General features: G+C 32.9%; 1 protein-coding gene across 5 annotated transcripts in view; it reads left to right on the top strand.

The window, feature by feature from the left end:
- The first annotated feature begins 5,301 nt into the window (after positions 1 to 5,301).
- The window catches only part of LOC128219347 (N-methyl-L-tryptophan oxidase-like), a 168,169-nt gene continuing 150,200 nt past the window's right edge, over positions 5,302 to 23,270 (top strand). For 3 of the 5 annotated variants that reach the window (XM_052927165.1, XM_052927187.1, XM_052927179.1), the window contains exon 1: positions 5,302 to 5,707. Coding sequence is in view for 1 of the 5 variants with exons in the window: in XM_052927157.1 (XP_052783117.1) it covers positions 5,549 to 5,575 (27 nt within the window). In the remaining 4 variants the exon portion in view is untranslated. The remainder of the gene's footprint in view (positions 5,708 to 23,270) is intronic. The other 2 variants (XM_052927157.1, XM_052927199.1) reach the window with 1 other exon arrangement.

Raw genomic sequence — 23,270 nt, forward strand, 5'->3', positions numbered from 1 at the left:
CTCTGAAACTACAAATAACAGACCTTTGATATATACCCACCTATACCTCCCCTCACTTTACACACACTTAACTAGATTTTTCAGATTTCCTTTGCAGCTTGCAAGCAGTTTTAGTCTAAAGTTTAAGCTAGCCCATTAAACAGTGACTCCTTGTGGTGTGAGCCGATTTTTTCAATGCTTAGAATATGGAGTCAACATTCCCCTGAATGAAGGCCTAGTCCATCAGTGCTTTCAGCACTTTGATTTCTGTTGTTTTGGTGATACTGTTTTTGTCCAATATTCCATCTACATCGTTTATGTGTTTGAAAATATATTACTTGTTTGTGTTGTCACTTTTGGTATTTATGGGCGTTGTTGTTGGTAATAAACTGGTTTTGGTTTATATCGGTTTCATGAACTGTTAATTTGATAAAACATTCTCAAATAAAATGAAAAAGAAAACAGTTTTATAGTTTGTTTAACAAACATCGTAACTCGTTTTTGAAACTATCGAAACCCCATCCGGAGGCCATTTTGTGGAATTCGTCGAAACACAAGAGAGATTTTCAATGCAATATTCACGGAATGTTTTTTTCTTTAAGTTCAGTATGAAAGCCTACTCAATTCAAATTGTTGTTTAGTAAATACTTTTCTAGTTTAAGAATTGTTTTATGACTTTACTGATACAGAGGATGAATGCCACGTGGAGTTAAATGGTAGTTATTGTTTTTCGCGATATGATTTATGATTTAATTCCATCATTAACTACGGTTTGACATTAAGATATCAGAAAATACACAAAAATCAGATATGTCTATGGTTATTATGACTTTTGACATCATACTCCAGATTAATACTTTTTAGATATATAATTATTTTAGTATACAGAAATAATAAATTAGATATGAGATACGAGATAATCAACCAAATCAGATCAATATCAGACCAAATCAAACTTTTGACGTCATTCTAGATTAATTCTTCTCAATAACATTAATATATAATAATAAAAACTGGATACAAAATTTTTAGCTGGCGAAGATCCATCGGCACTTGGTAAAAGAAATGTGGCTCCATATATATCTAAATATATAAGAATACCTTTGAATTTTATTTTTGATCTTCCTGAAACATTTTAAACTAAATTTGTATTAAAAGGTTGTTGAAAAATAAAGTATTCTTAAAACTGAAAATGTTTCAATAAGTTTCAAATCTACGTCGGGAATTTAATTCATCGATAAAATATACCTTTTCAATGTTTTTCTTTTGCAACAGGTTCAATTAATAGTTTACAAATATAAGAAACTAATGTATATGGTATTATTTCAATTACTTCATAATATTTGCAATCGGTTTTCGTTTTAGTAAACGTGTATCGCTCTTGATGGGGGAATGGGGTTGGGCAATCGGTTTCTGTTCCTCATCAAATATTATAATGGAACGAACTATGCACACAGCAAACAGAACAATGCCAAAACACGTCTATTAGAATAGTGAAATAAGCGCTATAACTGGTTCCTTTAGTTTGTTCTGTGATTAATTATCTCCTCAGATATTAAGTCTTCATTTGACGTCATGATTTAAGATCTTGTAGAACTCATATACCTTGTTACGATATTTTCCTGACCAGTACATGCTGTAGAATCCACGTGTATGACCGACTTAAGCCAATCCATTTAATAATGTTTTGACACACCAATGTAACCTCTAGTGTTGGCAGTGTTTGATTCCTTGACAACTATTCATTACGCAACGGCAAATAATGACTTTCCAGCTGTCAATTTTATGCAAATTCCCCGTGAATTATAGGCACGCGAACTTTGCGCATGGGCTTTGCCTTTTTTTCTGTAGAGTGAACTGGATAAGGTTTAATTATTTTCTTTATTTTACGGACTCAAAGCCTCGGGTATTAAAAGCTTGTGTTTATGTAATGTGACTAATCTAGTACCAAACTATGACCTTAAGATATTCTTGTATTTATACTTTCCCGAGCAGTCACATTTGTATGAATGCAAAAGCAAAGCATCTACACATCGTCATTATAATCAGGATCGTCATCTTCATCTCCAAAACCAACAAAACAACTTAAATAATACAAACAACAAAACTAGTTTGAGGTCTAAAGTTTAAGAATTCTGGCTCTCACGATGGAAAGGTTCGCGCCCCACCAGAGAAATAGTCTATTGGCCATTCAAAATGGACATCCAATATTGATGACACGTTGCTCCTATGGGGCTTATGAGTGTGGTGGAAGTGATAGTCAGGGGTTATTATCATTACAATGCTGCCATAAAAGGGATCGTCTTCAATATATGTGTAATTCTGACAGTTGATACCAAGAGCGATCGGAAGGACGGAAGTTTTTCCATTCCCGACATCGTTAAGTAAACGCAAATAACATAACCATCTTAATGTACCAAATATCAACGGGATCTTGTTTGTTAACACCAAAGAATAAGGTGCAGTGTTTAAGTTTTACAAAATGTTTATTGCGGACAGATGCTTGATATTTTATTGAAGAAATGCCCAAGGAACCAATCAGAATACCGAATCCAGAAACCATAATCGTACCGTCATACGTATTTTTCTTCCAAATATTGTAGCTCGTTAGCAATGCATTTTTTTATTCAGGTTTATTCTAGACATTCGTGTATCCGAAATCGGTGCAGTTGTGCATTATGTTTAATGATTCATTTAATTAAATGTTAAATAATAATTTTGTAAAATGTCTTCCAATGTCATCAAAATATTTAAGATACTTTTAATTTGTATCTTGAATTATCTTCCTAACCAATTACGCACACACGCACGCACGCACTCACGCACACGCACGCGCGCACACACACATACACACACAAACACAGACATCTATTAAAAATATACCAAGACAAGTAAGATTTAATGTGATTCATTCACTGTGGAAACCATTGTGACCGCAATGCCGAATTTAAAGGGAAACTCTCCTTGTGTTATCAGTCCATTAAGAACAAGCATTTTATCAACAATAACGGTCATATGCTATGAGTTTGGCATCAACTTTACCGATAAGGTGTGGCTTAATTGAGCACATATTTAAATGCATTTAAAATGGGAAGCCATTTCAACATTAGAGTTTCAATGAGATTTGTGTCTGGTACGATTTGTTCAGTTAAAATATCATGTCTTCTTCATATAAGTCAAAACAACTTTCATCTTTGACGAAGAACTGATATTTCACTTGGTACCAGTAAGAGTGAGTGTGTTTGTGTTTGATCATTGTCCAACAATTTCAACACACAATCACTGTGCTTCATCCTGTAGAGCATAACGCCGAGGTAAATCGATGATAAAAATGAACTATTAACTCCTTTTAATGTCATGTCACAGACTAAGACCCTGGCGTATTCCAATGTTCCAAGGCGGGAATCCCATCCATTATCTGTTAAGCTATGTTGATGCATATGGTGTCTGTTTAATGTGTTTATATGTATATATGTAATGTTCATAAGTGGCTATCTCGTGGACGTTTTGACCCTTGTCTCGTGCCTCCTAACAGGGTTACTGTGTACTTTACATACCTATATAGACAATCTATACGGACAATCGGATAACGGCACCTAGATGACTAAGACTGTGAAACAAATTTTTAAAGCCAATAATACGTCCAGTAGATGGTGGTCATAGTTGAATTGGGCGAACTGCTTCTTTACATTTAACAGAAAAAGAATGAACAAAACGTAAGAGTCGACTTTTTTCATCATTCCAACACCAAAAATCATGTTCGTGCAACTCCCATTACAATAAAAAGTCTTAAGAGTGACTGTGATTTTATTACTTAGTTTGAAAATATAGTTACAACAACCAACTTCGCAGTCAGCCATAGAGAGGTTTGGAAATGCTCTAACTGTAAAAAACAAATCAGGGTTTTTAAAAACACGGAAATTAATTCACAGAAAATGCCTTTTTTAACTCCTGAATTCTAGATTTTAAACAGTTGGAATTCCCCTTCGTATGAACACTCTTTGGTTGCTCTACCAAAATACTGTTTAAGAAATCGTATTAAACTATTTTGCGCAATATATAATGTCAAGCATTGCTGCTTACTCCGAAAATCCTGATTATTCCGTAAAAGACCATTGAATACCGCTTACCAAATGGATTTACAGCTCATGTTTATTTTTGTCAGGAATATTTGGTACTTATGTATTTGATGCACAGAAACTAAAACTTAAAACGCAATACAGCATTTCGTGCGCGAGTTCTCAAATATATTTGGAGTGTTTGGATACAAATTATATGGAGTAAACTCATGGGTAAATGGAGATGGTTTTAGTGGGCGTATGTTAAAGGAAAAACAATGATGGATATAATCCCTAATTACCATGGCTACATTAACATATATGTAATTGAATATTTTCTGTAGTAGTCACATAAGTATTGGAATTTTCAAAATACCTGACACAAATGTTAATATTGATGTTATAAAAGATCAAGCTCACGTTAGAGGTCAAAGTTCATGACTTAGTTTAAAAACACCTTGTTTGTGTTTACCTAAATCACAGTTGTTTTCTCAGATTTTGATGCAACATGTAAACAAAATATTGAATTGATTAACTGCATCCTCAAATAAATGTATGGCTCACCTGTAGCCTAACATCTCACTCCTTTTCCATCACAGTTATGGCTGTTTTCTATTAATATTTAAAATAAAACGACATAAAATGTTTTATTTTGCACAAAAGTGTTATGTGTTATTGGCACTATTGATTATTTGAGGCTTGAACTTTCTTTTGAACTCTGATCAAATGAGGATATGTAAGTAATTGTTTGGTGTGTGGTCGTAAAAGTAGATAAATAACTTGTTCTCTACAAGTTTAAAACCATTTGTTGCCAAATTAAAATCTGTGAGTGATTTGTTTAGTAATACTTAAAGCATACATGCCATATTCCCAGTTCTGAAATATTTTTTAACACAAAGATAAATGGAAAATTCTTTATATATATAATCTGGTCATATTATCCGGTATTTCACCTGGGTCGTTTCATTGTGTTGTTCTCGATGTAGATGGATTTTTTTTGCTAATATAACTTTCATCTTTGAGTTTTGTAATGCCACTGGATTTACGCCGCTTTTAACAAGCAGAAAAAATAAACATGGGTGAGTATGTCGTGGTACAAAATACACCAACATCGAAAGGCTGCATCGTAACTAAAGTGTACTTGATTTAGCGAAATCCGGTAATTTTGATTACAAAGTGGAGGTCATTAAGCGACAATGTTATCAGTACTACATTTTAAAACACTCTCAGCGAGTTCCTGTCTTGGTTAAAAATAAACGTTGAAGGTCGAATTATTTTAGAAGTTTATCATATTTATACTAAAGTAATTTCGCTCCTTCATGAAATTAAAACATATTGGACATAAAGGGATTATAAAATATAGTTCAGTTTCTTTTTCAACAACAACTTTATAATATGAATATAATTGATATATCGTGATAGAGTACAGGCTGTTTTACGACGCCCTTTGAAGCTTTGCATCAAAAGAACTTTTTTGATAGAGTATTACGAGAAATTAAGAGAGAAGCACCATGGGATATCAATTTTTTAAGTGCATTGTAAGTGTAAAATAAATATAACATTTTTTTCTCTCGTTGGTTTTCCGCCAGTTTGCTCAACAGACGTTATTCATAAAATGACTAAATTTTAGAGTGCAAAAACACAATTGAATGATTTACGGATTTTAAAAGGTATGTGTGTTACTTCTGCTTTTGAGTTTAACGTCTGTGTTTACGAAAATTAAAGGTATATTTGCTAAAATATTGTCTTCCAATATCATATGTAAACACTTTTAAAGATGTTAAAATGCACAGGTACACAGTGCTAACCTATAACGAACTTAACAATCTTTGAATTTTCATGGTATAATAAATGAGGTAAGGACGAAGGGAATGTGAAAAATAAAGGAGGTGAATATTTCTCACATGTCAAAGACATGTATTCAGTTCTTACCCATCTTTTGCAATTATGAGGTGTTCAAACTGAAGAATTTGGGTGACTAACAGGTACAGTTTGTTGTTCTTGTTTACACACTAAATTAATTAATTATAAGGGAATGGCAGCGATTTTAGAAATACCTGTGTTGTAGGTGTGTAGTAAATGAACTTTAACCGACGTTGAAACTCAGTGAAGTAGCTAATTTAGTATGAAAAAGATTAGAATCAACTCAGTCACGTACAATATATACACAATAGAGAATACGGCATACTTGGCTCCGAATTACCTGTTTGAAGTATACTTTGTTACGACTTCTCTGCCAATTGTTTCTTTACATCAAGTGGTATTACTAATCCCTACTAATTAGTATTACAAAAACGACAGGTTCTTTAATACTGTAATAATATAAAACGACATTTCCCAATATGTCAGTTTTAACAGAAGCTTTGCAGGTTACTACGTATAACAATTAATATTATTTTAGTATCGGTCAGTTCTGTACATTCTATAAACAAACTTTTATGACACGTATTATTGTTAACATACCAATTTTATTAAAGCTTATCATGTCTTATATTTTTAATGAAGGATTCAATTAAAAACATGTATTCCCAATTTAAGCTAAATTGAGAATAATGATAAGATATCATTCTATAGAAGCACTGAATTTCATTATTTTAACAAAATCTGATTAAATTCTTTGAACTTGTTGCTTTTGTCTGAATTATGATGAAATGCGATTCGGTCTTAAGCGACTAAATCTGATTAACTAGAATCCCGGCTTCCCAAAGATGTGTATGTCTACGCATATCACGGTACTTCGCTATCGGGGAAAGAGAATCGTATCACATCGATTTTCCTCGTGGGTGTGTTTATTCATTTTTATCGAAACTGCGCTTAATTGAAATTACTTTTCTGGAAGTGAAGATCTATTGCTAAAGATTGCGAACGTTCACTTACGTTTGGTGTTGATACTGGACACATAGTTTCGTCGTTTCGTTGACTACCCAAAGGCATATGAATGAATTGATAGTTTAATCAAACTGTGTTAATGGATAGTTTTTTAGCGTGTCGCCTTTAATGTAAAGTAAGCATGTGTATTAAACAAACGAAAGGTGACATTCTTTTTGGAAGTAATGTTGACTTGTTCCAAGGAGTAATAACCTCCCCAATGTATCTCTGTCTCTTTCTCATATCATTTAATATCATATACAATAAGATTTATTGCAGATCTGACAATTGACACAATTTCAGCTTATAAATTACTGTTTGCAACAGCTATTTTTTTCAAAGACATTTGGGTGCTTACAAAAATCATATAGAGGAAATGTGTTTATCGTATTTTATTTCACGAGTGTTATAGAAAAACATTTTCGCACAAGCGAAATTTGATACGAATTAATAATGTTCAAACTGAGGAAGGTTTGGGTCATGTTTTAGCAATTTCTCCTAACGGCGAACAGCTATTAAAACATGGGTATTCATTTTGGTAATAAATGCTGTTTTTTTACAAATGTTATATAGGTGACAAATTCTACTTTATCAAGGTGACATGCGCTATCAATGTTAGAATTGTATCAGGTCACAGTACTAGGGTCACGTTGCATTAGCATCTTCTTTCCTGCATTCCTTGTCGTTTAATGACTGCATCGTACCATTTTAGATTCGGCACTGTTGTTTCGGATGATTCATTTGTTTGAAGGTGATAAGTGTATCCGGTCGTGGAGTAGTTGTTATTTCATTAACAGTTTATATATTTTACTTTTTTGTTATTGTTTTTAAGTTGATACTGGCTTAGATAAGGCTGATATTAAACACTTTATTATTTTATACCTTTTAGGCAAGTATGATGCTATGTAAAATGAAGATATTTTAAATCCCGAGTAAACTTATGTTCAAGTCAGCTTGTGTTACTTACCTTTCGAAGGACTAGGTAATTATGCCATGAAGCGATAAAGCTAGTTTGATATTTGTGCAGTCTGCTTGTTTTATTTGTACATGTGTGTCTCCGGCCTCCCAAAAATAATTGAAAATTGTCGACTGTATCTGAGGTACATGTAATACCCATCATGACACATTCAGAGGGAGACTGTATATTTCCTTCCGCCCAATATAGGAGTTAGCTTGTCGTATACGAGTGCAATTTATGTGAACTTGTGTTTTTCGACCTCGAAAACAGTCTGAAGACCTTCAAGTGTATTCGTACTTTTCTAACAAGCTGACATTATTAGACGTATAACAAGCACATTTGTGCAAGAAGACGTAAAAAGTTCCGAAAAAAACATTCATGGAAATTTAACGGTAATAATGCTTTGTAAAATGTATCGTTGAATAACTTATATGTAAGCATTTTTCTGAAATATATTTCACGAGTTCTGGACGAGTTCAAAACAAGTGTCTATTATATACTGACGGGTGTCAAATCGATTAACTGATGATTTATTTCCAGTAAAAAAAGCAAAAAGAAAGACCTTCTTTTTTCATCCGCGCTAATGATGAGCTGAATACCACAAAATTGACAAAGAAATCCTAATTCCCGCTCTACATGCCTTAGAGACATGTAATACTCGGAAATAAATTGGACTGATAGGTAGAGTGAATACTGAGATGCATACACACTTAACCTTTAATAAAAGCCATTTTCAGTTCAATAGCGACATCACAACCGGTTATACGACGTCAAAATTCTGTAAGACAAGCATGACGTAAATACAAAAAAATAACGAAAATTTAGAGCAATTATTTTTATGAAATTAAAAGAAAATATCATATTTTTTATTCAATTTTGTAGCATTAATGGTATTGTTAGATAGCAGTACAGAAAATGAAAATATATTATAAGTTTATAACTTGAACACACTCAGTTCATTATTATGAACAGATACAAGAAAATAAAATTCAAATCTCAATATCATAGCATCAACTTATTAACGTGAAGTTATATGTTCTATTTGTCTATAACATAATCATATGAATAAATAGGGATCGTCAAGTCTAGGTCTACATGCATTAGATGTCATATCCATTCATTGTGGCTTTGACCACTAAAGAAGGCTGTTTTACCAGACCGCTCTAGGCCGTTGGGATTAAAATTGAAGGTATTACTTTTCTGAAATTGCATTTGTGATTTAACGTGTTTTTAACAGCGCATTATGTCTAGGTATGAATGCAAAAGAGGTTGGTGTCTATAGTACGACTTGTGAGGGCTCATTTGTTTCTTAATGTAGAAAATGTACCGATGTAGACTGAAGTTGAACTCATTGAACGGGCCTCGAGCAGAGAGATTGTAAAACAACGCATCTACAAACACACCTTTAAACGTAAGAATAGAACCTCAGCAGCGAAATGACACACAAACATTAATCAACCAATGACAATGTAAACAATTATTATCAATTCCAAGCTGAATGAATATTTTGGTCTTAAACTGGTAAGAGAGAATTCAACATCACACTAGTATCAATGTTTACCTGATTATAAACAAAGACGGCTCAAGCCAGAACCACAAAACATAGTGAAGTGATAAATACAACGAACAAAATATACATCACTTGGTCAATGGTTTATTTCTCAGGCGGGATACGAAAACAACTTTTGAACATCTGGAATTTTGCTCATGTTTACACTATTTAGGCAATTAATTATATACATATCCATGACACAATAATTGTATCATCACTCGTTTTGAAATTAAACGAGCTGTGCATTTGCATTGGTTTTAAAGTACAACAGAACCGGTAATACTGCAGGGCTACAGACATTTATGTCCGTTCGATTGTGTTTGTAATAACAATGATGCAGAAGCCCTAACTGATAAATGATACGGAATGTATTGTTTAATCTTTAAAAAATACATAAAGGTCCACTTTCAAATAATCTTGATTAATCATCTCAACATTTCTTTGATTTTCTTACTGTAGATTTCTTTTCCATAGTAATATTTGATCCGCTCAGCCACTTAGTTCCACATTTACGTTTCCAGAGAATCTGATATCTTTAGATAAGGGCCATTTAGGTTATTTGTCATTCAGATTTACATTCACCTTGATATAAGTACATCGAACATCTTTGAATTACAGAAGAAAAATCACAAAACATATTGATTGAGTATCAAATGATATACGTGATATGTTATGAAGTTTCTGAACAACATTACCATACAGAAAGGTTTGATAACTTTCGACAATGACCCCGCGTTATGATTTAAAAACAAATACTCTGTAGAACGTTAATATTAAGGACACATTCAGATATCTTAACATTAAATCGTATGCGAAGTAAATGGTCACGATTCCATATTAATTAAATATTCAGATTTACTTTCTTCACACACTTGATAACAACTTTTCTTACGCCAAAAAAGTCCCTAACACTTGCCCCCGTCTCTTACCCTATGCTTTGCAAACAATTTAGATGTTGTCTCCTATACAATATTTTACGCTTGCAGAGTCAATCCAAAATCATATTTTGTGAGATTAATAACCTATATTTTAACTATTTGAACAATTAAATTTACATACAAAATCACTCTACATAACAATGGAACTATTTCATTTTAACCTTTTTCTGTGTTTTAATAATGCACCATTATACATATTTAATAATAGTTGTTCTTAATTTCAGCTGTTCAGTTTTCAAAATACTTTATTTGAATAAACATACAAAATTTACGGTCGAACCCGAGTCCCAGAACTCCAACATTACATTTTTATACAAAAATGCTGCACTATGTCATAGGGTCTTAAAAGAACAAGTTCGAAGGGAATTTTCCGTACGTGTTTCAAATGAACTTCTGTACGTGAAAACACACTAGAAAAGGGGCTGCCAAATATTCATATTGAACAAGATTCAAGAATGAGCGATAAAATCTAAAATGAAATGTCTTGATATTCAGATAACTAACAATTATGCATGATGTACAAAACAATATATATTAGTAGTAGTAACTTTTATGAAATTACAAAACAATTCATTTAAAACATGGCATGTTGTACACACTAAGCATGACTGGATGCAAAATGCTTGCTTTTATAGAGCTGGGAAACAGTACTTGTATATGTATACGTACGAACTATTTCGAGTTCCGTTCCAAGGCGGTAATCCCTTCATTTAGCGGTAAAAGAATTTTGATGAGGATATGGTTTGTTAATGGTGTTTGTATTTCTGTATGTGGTGTAAGTTTGTACTTGGTGTTTGTTTTTGAGTATGTGGTGGTAATGTGTCTCTAGTTTATTTTCGTTCGGGCTCCTTAAACGGTTTTATTTATTTTTATTCTTTTGAATACTGGACTTGTCCCTGTATTTTTCATTGTATTATTATACGAGTTTAAAGCATTAAATCATTACTCAGTCTGAGTCATGATGCATTTAACATTTGTCTCTACGTCATACATATTTCAAAGTTTCAAATGATAGTTATGCAGTTAAACTTTGATACGGAATAAAATCAACGGAACGAACGCTGTAAATATTTAATTGCAGGATGTATGGTATTGTTTATAACATGTGAGCATTTTTGGCTCTTTCTTTATTCATTGTAGTATGTTATCCTTCTAAGACTTAAATATGTCATAGGCGAAATATTTAATGGGTCAACTCTCTTCAGAAATCAGTGTAACATACATGTTGAATGAAACAGATGTATCAATATTAATTTCCATGATCTGGGCTGGACGGTTATCTCGGTGTGTGGTAATAAGGTATGTCAAGAACTAATGGCCTTAAACGGAAATCCTGTGTCAGAAAGGAAAAGTAGTTGATGGATTGAAGGTAAAGGGTTCTCAATGGCATTTATTTAGTAAAAACATCAGATAGAACATCTGGATTCTCATCTACTTTATTGTAGTATAGTTTACCCACCTTTAAGCCAGTATCTCTTTGTTTTCATTACCGCGGTGCTACGTGTTCATGTCTAGTGACCCAATAAAATTAAAATATTACTTGAAAGGGTTTTCGATAAATACATAACAATGCTTCAATTTCTATATCAGTCAGCAAAACCATGTATGTACTCTTTTGAATACCATGTCAAAGTAATCAAGTTGCGGAACAATGAGACTAACATTACTTCGATATCGGCGGTAAAAATGACACAAAACAATTAAAAAGAGAAACGGGAGAACTTCTCGGTACCTTTTGACTCAACAGAAGGTTGAAATTTTTCACTATACCTTAACTAAGGTAACAGGATTGACAGCACTTACATATAATTAATCAATCTTTTGCCATCGCCTTACATTGAAACCAACACATTGAGTTCCTAGGTGACCTTATGCTGAATGGAACAAATAATGTCCAAATTTATCGTAGGTATTTATGAAATATCATTTTGGGATTGTTTTATCCCCCAATATTTTTTACTACTTTACTAACAGTTGCTTGAAAGGTGCATCCAATTACAAAAAAAATCATGAACAGACAAGTACACAACACGGTTATTGGCATATCAAGAATCGATATTGGCATTTAAAGTGTCCTGTGTCGCAACATTGAGATTGGAACAATGATATGTGTCATTCACTGATTATTCAGCGAATGTAATGTGATAAATACCTGGAACCTTGTTTTCGTCACGATCATCTTAAATATCTCTTTGAAACGCAGTAAAAAGAGAGTCATTTTATTCAAATGTTTTACATTCGACTATTATTTAACAAAGATCGCAAGAAGGATATAAATGTTGTTTTTTTCATTTTTGGAAGAATCTAATACAATTCGACAATGCAAACTTTGATCTTAATTGATCGATCATAAGTGTGACTTTATCATTATATATTCAATATAAATTACATAGACACTTTTCGAATATCCTACTGCCGAATGTAGCAAAATTACTCAAATTAAACAGAGTTTCCCACAAAGATACATCTGTGTACAAACATAAAAACATTTTGCGTTTGTTTTCTTCACATATAAATGTACCTTTCAACCATTTAAAAAGGCAAAATCTGACTGGTTGGTAGTTGGATATTCGCAAAAAACAACTTGAAATGGTCGAGTAGCTGAATGTAATCATCAACATCTCACTACTATGTAGCTGATTGTACGAATCCCAAACTGGTAAGGGAGTTGAGTATTCGAATAAGTTGATATTTGATGTGGTTTGAGATTCGAAAATACAACTACCTACAAGTCAGTATTTGTATATTTGAATATCCAACTACCAAATACCATCTACCTCCTTTCACTATCCCGCCATTTTCATGGCAGTGAACTTTGTGTCCGTTTCCATCACAGTAAGTAGGTTAACAAGATTTTGTTATCAGGATTTTCCTCTAATTATAGATTACAATATATCCATCTCTTGCAATTAGGGAGTACGTATCACATTTACTTTTATCGTATCAAAGCAATACCGATATCATTTCTGACTTATAATATAATTTGTTAGTGGAATAACAAGATAGTTCACTATTTAAACCATTGGAAATGTCAAATTGATTTTTTCACTAATTTGAAATATAATCTCGCTCGTTCTGTCTGCAAGCTTTCAAAATAATAAATACAATCAACTGTATTACTTAAAGTTAATGCACTGTAATGCAAAAATATATTGTTGTCTTTTTAGTTTAACACCACTCGTAAAAATAAGGCATTTGGTCTCTCTCGATAAAATATATTGCGATATTCATTGAAACAAAATAATATCCTCTATACAATATACCGAGGAGGAAAACATCATTATCATAAGGTTTGGGGAAAATTTATTTAATTTTCTGAATGCTAAGATATGTTTACCGTCTCAGTTTTCTGTTTTTAATCTGAACATGACGTCTTTATCCCGAATCCCGACGTTCTAGAACATGATTTATGTGACAATCCATTAAAACAATCGAATATGGTATCATAGGCATTGTAAACGATAATTTTGATATTTTTATATTTTCTTATTTTTACGGATGTCATAAAGTCTTTAGAGACATATTCAATTGAGACTTAATATTTATCTCTATTGTACTTAAGATATATATTACTGTCGAACAGTCTCCTGTTTGAGAACGTTGTCGCCAAAAAAACATAAACATGGCGATAAGTTTTTGTAGCTGGGTATAAAACTATATATGATAAAACAATATACAAAATGTCATGTCTGGTACCAATTTCATTATTACACATTAATCGTAAAATGAATCAGCCTTACTTAGATGATTATGTATGATTATGTATGAAAAAAAAATAAAAAAATTGGCATTTAGATCGCTTGATTATATATGTACCACGCAACGCTACATATCATATATTCAATTATTGTTGTACAGCCTGAAACCTAATTCAACAATTTATGTATTTTGAAAGCCATTAATGACTTTATCGCGGTCATGAATAGAGATTATGTTTGAACTGATCCAGCTCAGATTTCATGTTTAACTTATAATAATTTAAATTTATAAAAAAACAACAACATTTCTTTGTAAACAAATAATAGGAAATGTGACACATTTTAAGTCGTTAAATTTTGTCAGTTTTCATTAAATGCGTCTCATCATTAATACTGCGTTTTGATTAACGTTTGACTTAAGCAAACTTTCCAAGTCCATTTGAGATATTTGTCAAATTGAGCATTAATAAAAGACTGCTATGAGCGTAAACGATGCAAACGATGTGGTGTTTTTTTGCAAATGGAAGAGTTTATTACTTGCTATATAGAGGAATAAGCTTTTGAAATTCGCCAGTTTATTTATCGACAAACTTTTGACTTCAATAAAACTAACAATAGTTATTAGTTTACCATAGTAGTTTTATTCCAGAGTTCCAATATACTGTGTTACAATAGTTATGTATGGCACTTTGCAGTGTTTTTAGCTCGACTATTCGAAGAATAGGTGGGCTATACTACTCGCCCCAGCGTCGGCTTCGGCGTCCGGTTAAAGTTTTAGGGCAAGTTGGGATTTGCACTTATAAGTCCAATGCCCTTATTTACTTAGTACTTCACGCAGTTGTTCAGGGCCATCACATGATGAGGTTAGATAACTCCATATTATTCTTTACACAGATTATGGCCCCTGATTGACTATGGAACTTAGGTTAAAGTTTTAGGACAGGTTGGAATATTTATTAATAACTTCTATATCCTTTGTTCAATTGTCTTAATACTTCACACAGTTGTTCAGGACCACCACACAATGAGGTTACATAACTCCATATTATCCTTAATACAAGTTATGGCCCCTGATTGACTTAGGTTAAAGTTTTAGGGCAGGTTAAAGTTTTAGGGCAAGTTGGAATTTTCACTTAAAACTCAAATACCATTCATTCAATTGACTTAATACTTCACACAGATGTTCAGAGCCATCACATAATGAGGTAAGATAACTCCATATTATCTTTTATACAAATTATGGCCCCTGATTGACTATGCAACTTCTGTTAAAATTTTAGGGCAGGTTGGGATATTTATTAATAACTTCTATACCCTTCATTCAATTGACTTAATACTTCACACAATTGTTCAGGACCATCACCCAATGAGGTTACATAACTCCATATCCTTAATACAAGTTATGGCAAGTAAAAGTTAAGGGCAAGTTGGGATTTTAATAAAAAAAACTTCTATACCGTTCATTAAATGCACATAATAAAATTCAAAATTATTTACATAACTCTGTTTTAAGCCTAAATACAAATTATGGCCCTTGAATTTTTTTATTTTATTTTTTTTTTAATTTCCTTTGAAAGGCATATTTGTATATTCTTAACCATATTTTCATATTGGGAAATCAAGTTATTTGAATGACTTGCGTCATTGTTTGGGCGGGCTGGTGGGAGTGCAGCATCAAAGTCACCTTATGTATCGAATAATTTTAGTTAGGTTTGACATAAAGAGACCAAACTTGGTATTATTACATCGTTATTGTATTCTAAGTCAAAGCGGCGTAGTCGAGCGTGCTGTCTTACGACGGCTCTTGTTTTTTTTTTTTGTTTTTTTTTATCTTCATTCAACACTACTTGGAATTAAGAATTGTACATAATATGTTTTAATATTAGATAATATCCTTCCACGTATACTTGAACAAACGATCTATCCTTGCCGTTCCACGTACTCTTGAATTAACGACCTTCCCTTGCCATTCCAAGTAATCTTGAACTAACGATCTTTCCTTGCCCTTTTCATACTCTTGAACTAACGACATTTCTTGCCCTTCAATGTACTCTTGAACTAACGACCTTTCCTTGCATTTCCACGTACTCTTGAACTAACGACCTTTTCTTGCCTTTCCACGTACTCTTGAACTAACGACCTTTCCTTGCACTTCCGAGTATTCTTGAACTAACGACATTGCCTTGCCTTCCACGTACTCTTGCACTTACGACCTTTCCTTGCACTTTAACGCACATTTGAACTTACGACCTTTCCTTGCCTTTCCACGTACTCTTGGACTAACGACCTTTCCTTGCTCTTCCACGTACTCTTGAACTAACAACTTTTCATTGCCCTTCAACGTACTCTTGAACTAACGACATTTCCTTGCCTTTCCACGTATTCTTGAACTAACGACCTTCCCTTGCACTTTAACGTACCTTTGAGCTTACGACCTTTCCTTGCCTTTCCACGTACTCTTTGACTAACAACCTTTCCTTGCTCTTCCACGTCATCTTGAACTTACGAACTTTCCTTGCACTTTCCATACTTTTGAAATAACGACATTGCCTTGCCCTTTCACGTACTCTTGAACTAACGACCTTTCCTTGGACTTCCACGTACTCTCGAACTAACGACATTTCCTTGCTCTTCCACGTACTCCTGAACTAACGACCTTTCCGTGGCCTTCTACATACTCCTTAACTAACGACATTTCCATGCCTTTCCAGGTACTCTTGAACTAACGACCATTCCTTGCCCTTTCCATACTCGTGAACTAACAACCTATCAACAACCATACTACTGGAGAAAAAACGTGTATGACCAATTCGATAAAGCCAATCTCTAAATGTGCTTAAAAGTTTCATGTATATCATTCAGTACAGCTCTGTTCTGTAACAACCTTTCTAGGCCAGTTATTTAACAAATGTGTTAGCACAATGGGGCTTCTGTTTACATGAAGCCTTACATTGAAATTAAGCCAGAATTCTTTTCTTTAACTAATCATGCACACCAAACTGAGCTCCTAAATGCCAAATATCAGTTCACCAGTAATACAATGAAAAACTACAAGGACAAGCCAAGTAGTCGGAAATTCCAAAATAAACCACGCTTAGGGGCATAATTATATGACAAGTTAACATTGTGAGATTCAAAAGATTTTCAACGCAATCTTCTCACAATTTTGTTTGAAAGAATGTCTTTATTAGAAATGATGTATGTTGAGGCCTAACAGGGCATTTGTTACATGTTTTAATAGAGAACCCATTATTTTATTTGTACTATTATTGTATAAATTGGTGGATGCAACTTGTTCAATTTCCAATATTTAATATCTGTGATTTAGTAATATAATAATAAGAAGAAGAAGAGAAAGAATATTGTTTTCTTGAATACATGAATAAGGGTGGAAGAGTGAAACATATTGGTGAATTGTAACTAGATCATTTTATTCGGACTTTCGTGGTTATTTTGTAATGTTCTCTCTATGGCTTAAAAGTAAGTACACACTTTCGTATTGGTTCGAGAACTTGCAGTTAAATCTGATCATATTGATTATTTGTGAGTTTAACTTTGGTGCCTTTAAATAATCAAAACATTTAGGGGGAACACCCAAAACATTCTGGCATGAACGTTTCCTTTAACCAAGATTCAGAGTGTATTTTTGTTTCCCACTACACATATACTTCAATTAAGGAAGGATTGCTAACTTTTCTGTGACGTTCATGCGAATAATTATATTCACTTAAACCGCACGCTAAACGATAAAGTATATACTTTACAACATGTTACACTTACAAAATGTCTTCTTCAAAGTTATTCCCTTTCGTACCAGGTTTAAAATTGTTTCCTTTGCCTTTGATTTCCTTTGATTTCGTATAAACAGTAACTCCCATCAGAGCTCGTGTGTACTTAAAGGTACTCTAAATGTAGAAGCAGGCTTGTTTTATCTCTAGTACTATGCTGGTAGTTGACAGTTAAAATATACAAACCTTTTGATAAAGCCAAATGAACTTTACAATTGTCCATTCTAAGGAAGCACTTTCCTTTGTTTGTTCATTTTGGTATATACACAAAATACTGGCCTTACGCCGGTAAACTATGTTAACACTATCCACTTCCGTCGCAGGCAACTTTCATCTGCATCAGTATTTTAAAAGGCATTTTGCATTTTGTCCACGAAAGAAATAGTGTCTCCTTATCAAAATGTCATTTACTTAAATATTCGCAATTGTTTGTACATTTTCAGATAGAAATGTTTCATATGCAATCATAAAGTAGACTTTGTAAAAACAATATCAATGTAGTCCATATTTTTTTTTATAAAACGCCACAGGTTCTTTAAATGTTTCAAGTCAATCCCTGCCCGCCAATGTGTTTTTTGTTCATGTATGTGTTCTATTTATCTCATTTAAATTATATAATGGTTTAAGGCGGGATTTACGCAATGTACTGATTCGATGATGCACTCATTTTCCTGATTTCAATTGAATGTAGCCCTTCCTTTACTGTAGAAACGACGTTGATGACAGATTTAAACCATACCTAAATGTGCTCGATGTTTACAAAATTTCAATTCCAAGTAAACCAATCACTAATATACCTGCAAATGACATCCTTCGAGGTATCGCATCTAATAGTCCTCTTGTGATGTCACCTACGTGTGCAGTGTGCTGAAAAGGCAGAATTACTTTGCATTGGGTTTTTTGCCCTTTAATTTCCTGAAAAGAATTGGATGAGGTTTAGCAACTTCATTCATTTAACAGACTTAAATCCGCGGGTATTAAAATTGTTGCAATTATGTAATGCGATTTATCCATTTATCAGTTTAAGCATCGTACGATGACCTTCAAGTTGTCTGTACTTGTACTTCTTCTTGATCCATCACTCTTTGAAATAACTCAATAACTCAAATTTCCAAAGGCACCAGTATTCACTAGTAGACACTTTTCATTGTATTTGTGTTTATATATTTAATTATCTTAATTATTGAAGAGTAAAGGCGACAAATAACAAAAACGTTGTTTATTTTTCATCAAAAAGTACGAGTATGCCGTTCAATATCAATATCTAAGTCTACGTTGCATGACCTTACGCCATGAACAGGAAACTACGGTAGAACAATTAAAAGTTATAAATAGTTTTAGCCTTAAATGAATTTAAGGATCTGATAAAACGTTCTTGGGCCAACAACCAACATTGCAATAACTAGATACACATATAGTTTATATGAATGCCCATGTATGTAACAATAAAGAGCAACCTTTTTTTCTAATTCTGTGTATCTTCCTGTTGTTATGAATTGTCGTTTTAATTTAGATAGTAAAGAAATGTATTATTTTTTTAGAACATATTAATGATGACTAATAAAGTTAACTTCGCCATGCAGAAATACTCGCCTTACCAATCCAGGCTGAAAACATATATATTTTGATTAAATTATCTTGTCTGTGTTTTTAATAGCAAAAATTGAACTGTTCAAATCAAATTCTTAGACATTAAGACATTCAGTTCTAAATTTAAAAAATGAGGTGACAGGTTAATAGTTATAAATACGGAACTGGAAGTCTTGAAGACTTGACTGCCGAAATGTCACCCTTCCTCTGTATCACTGGAGATGATGGTGTGGAGGGTTTTTACATTCACTGCTGTAAGGGTGAAGATATAACCGTCGTTTATACAACTCGTTAAGAACCTGAATAACTTATCTAGGAATTACACTCCAAGTTCTGAAACTGGAAACATACTTTTTGAACCTAGCCACAAAAACTTGGAAAAGTTCAATATGAACAATTACAGTTAGATACATTTATTTCAAGAACTTTGGTTGAAGTAAATATATGTATTGAATTGTTATTGAAATATGCATTAAGGTATGAGATCAAACAGTCATTGATTTTATATGCAATCTAAAAGTCTTTGACGAGTTTGAGGTTCCACACATTTACAGTCGAAGTCTAAGTCAACGTTTCTTCATTACACATTCTCGTGTCCTACTGTAAAGAATTTGCACTTAGTACTTGGCTGCTCCATCCACAGGAAAGAAAAGAGTCCCACATAAAACATTTTATTCACAATTACAAAAAATATAAAATTAAAAAAAATAAAAGAATATTCAAAACATAAATCATATCTCAATTATCAACCGGATTTGAAGGTTGTACTTTAAAACAACAATAAACATATTGGGAGTTCATTTAAATCAACAAATTGAAAATCAATAAAATGAACAATGTCAAAAATGCATGACGTCATCTGTTATTATATCATTTGGCGGATGAAGGTTGTGAGTAAGAAAAATACCATAAATGCTTGACGTTATCAGTATTCATGTCATAAGGTGGCTGAAAAAAAGTCAGTGTCACTTTCAATGGTGCGAATCTGCATTTAGCTGGTGGATTACTACATTGATTTGTGCCATTTTGATTGATGCGCGTATGGATATAACTTCCAATTCACGGAGCCCCAAAACGTTGTAAAATCAATCAGAAACAGTGTGTATTGATGGAGAATCAGTGACTGTGTGATCTTGAACTTTGCTGGGGAACTTCCTAGACTGAGCATTTTGCAAAAAAATTCCCTTGTGTTCATTCGGCTTTTAATTCGGTTCTTACGAAATGTGTATTTGTTGTAACAGTTTCAAATAAAATGAAAACCAGTTTTATCGTGTGTTTTTAAGAAAACCGAAGATGTTTTTTGGAACTATCGAAATCTTATCCGGGGACAGTTTCGTTGGTTCGTTCCATCCGAAAACTAGTTGACTTTGAAAAAACCCATAGCGGAAAATCCAACCATTGTTTTGAACTACAGGCCAACGATCATCTGCGGTTTCGTTGTTTTAAAGAATTTTAGAAATGATAGCTATATGCAAAGGCTCCACATGTTGCTGAATCCATTTACGAAAAAATGCGTTTTTTATTCAAATACAAAGTTCATAGCAGCTTTCCAAACCGCCGAAACCCTTAAAATCAAACCTGAAAGTAGTTTGTTATTATCAAAAACACCATATATTGCGTTTAAACGTTAACATAACTTGCTCATGTGACAAACCATAGTTAATAACGGACTTATAAGAACAGTATGATACGTAAATATATTTATCAGACTTATGTTAACAGGCTACAAACTAATAATAGCATCCTTTTATTAGGCTAAATTAGACAAACCGTCATTAAAGTAATGCAGTAAAAAAAATTATGATTAACTGTATAAATGTTTTCGAACATGCCACTTATCTGGATTCAAATATATATGGATTTATAAATATCAGAACAATGTTGTTGAAGTTAAAATGGCAACAGGTGTTATCAAATCATCAACTTTGCAGGCCAACTTTTAACACAGATTATAATTTATTTACACCTGGTATAAAAGTAAACTGAAATCTACGCTTAGTTCAAACCTGGAAAAACAGTAGGGGTGTGTGGGGGGGGGGGGCGTTAGAGCGGGCGGTTTCATCAACAATCCTAGGGGTGATTTCGTTTCCAATTTTCAACAGCAGTAATGATTTCAATCCTCCCTAGCTTTAAATTTGCTCTTATACTGCTTGTTTAAACAGCTGTTTATACTTAAGAGGTCACATTAATTAGTTCTTATTTTCCCTGTTATGTACAAAAAACAGTTTCTAGGTCGGATAATTCATTTTATTATAAAAGGGGATTAAATATTTTCGCAACGATAATTATAACCCAATTTAAACCATTCACATGCTCAAACATGTAGTAAACTTTTACTGTAATATTCACGAAATTTTAATGCTGTAAAAACCCTATACGACTAGAGCAGAAATAATATGACAGTTTGAGTTGCATATGAAAGACTACTGAATTAAAAATATTGCTTTGTAAAATGCTTATCTAGTTTAAGAGTTTTGTTATGGTTTTACTGATAAAGTGGATGGATGCCATGTGGAGTTAATTTATAGCTATTGTGTTTCGCGAAGGGATTAATGATTTAGTTCCAACATAAACTAAGGTTTGACTATGATATATTTGAGCATTCGCCAGATCGAATGTTTCTTTGGTTATTATGACTTTTGACGTCATCGATTATTCAAGATTAGTTTATTGAAGTATAATTATATAATTATAACTGAAATACTGGATATTGAATCACTATGAGATTTAAGATGTTCCACCAAATTAGATTTTTCCTGTGGTTATTATGATTTTTGACGTCATAAATAAGTACAGAGTTTTACTTTTTAATTATATTATTATATAATAAGGACGGAATACGGAATAATGAGCTGGCAAAGATCCATCGGCGCTTGGTAAAATATTTTTGGCTCAATGTATGTCTGATGTATGTAAGACCTTTTAAAACTATTTTCGATCATCCTTAAACACTTTAAACATATGTTTAATTATTTTTAAAAGCGTTTTGGACAAAAGTTTTCTTTAAACTCATAATATTTTTAAGGTTTGAAATTTAGGCCCGGAATTTAGTTCGTAGAAAAAAAATACTTTCGAAAGTATGACTCTTGCAATAGGTTGAAAATATCCAACCAGTTGTTTAAAAATTATCAGAAACTAATAACATGATTTGATTTTATTGACAACATAGTAATTAAATCGAAAATGAATTTGCAAACGTGATAAATATTTCTTTTCATTTAAGTAAAACGTGTTCTGGTAAAAGTTCTGAATGTATCTTCCTTCGTAAATTAATTCACTTCTCTTAAACTCTTAAGTATAAAACAATATAGCCTTCGATGGGGGGATGGGGGTTTGGCAATTGGTCCCGTTAATCATAAAATAGCGTTATGGAACGAGCCAGAATAACAGAATAATGCCAAAACACGTTAATTAGTAAATTAAGAACAGCGCTCTAACATGTTCTTAAATTTGTTCTGTGATTAATTATCTTCTCAGATTTTAAATTTTCATTTTGCGTCATCATTTAAGATCATGTAGAACTCATTTACCTTGTTACGATTTTTTCCGTGACCAGCACATGCTGTAGAACGTGTGTGACCGACTTAAGCCAATCCATGTAATAATGTCTTGACATACAATTGTAACTTCCAGTGCTGACCAAGTTTGAATTCTAGGACACCATTCATTATGCAACGGCACATAATGCCGTTCGAGCTCTATTTATGTCATTTTCTCGTGCCTTATATGCGTATTGACTTTGCCCTTTCTGTTTTTATAGAATTAATTATGACTTTATTTATTTTACGGACTCAAAGCCGCATTTCCCCAAGCCGTCACATTTGCATGGTAAAGGTCTTGT

The sequence above is a fragment of the Mya arenaria genome, chromosome 2, assembly GCF_026914265.1.
Source record: "Mya arenaria isolate MELC-2E11 chromosome 2, ASM2691426v1".
Taxonomy (NCBI): domain Eukaryota; kingdom Metazoa; phylum Mollusca; class Bivalvia; order Myida; family Myidae; genus Mya; species Mya arenaria.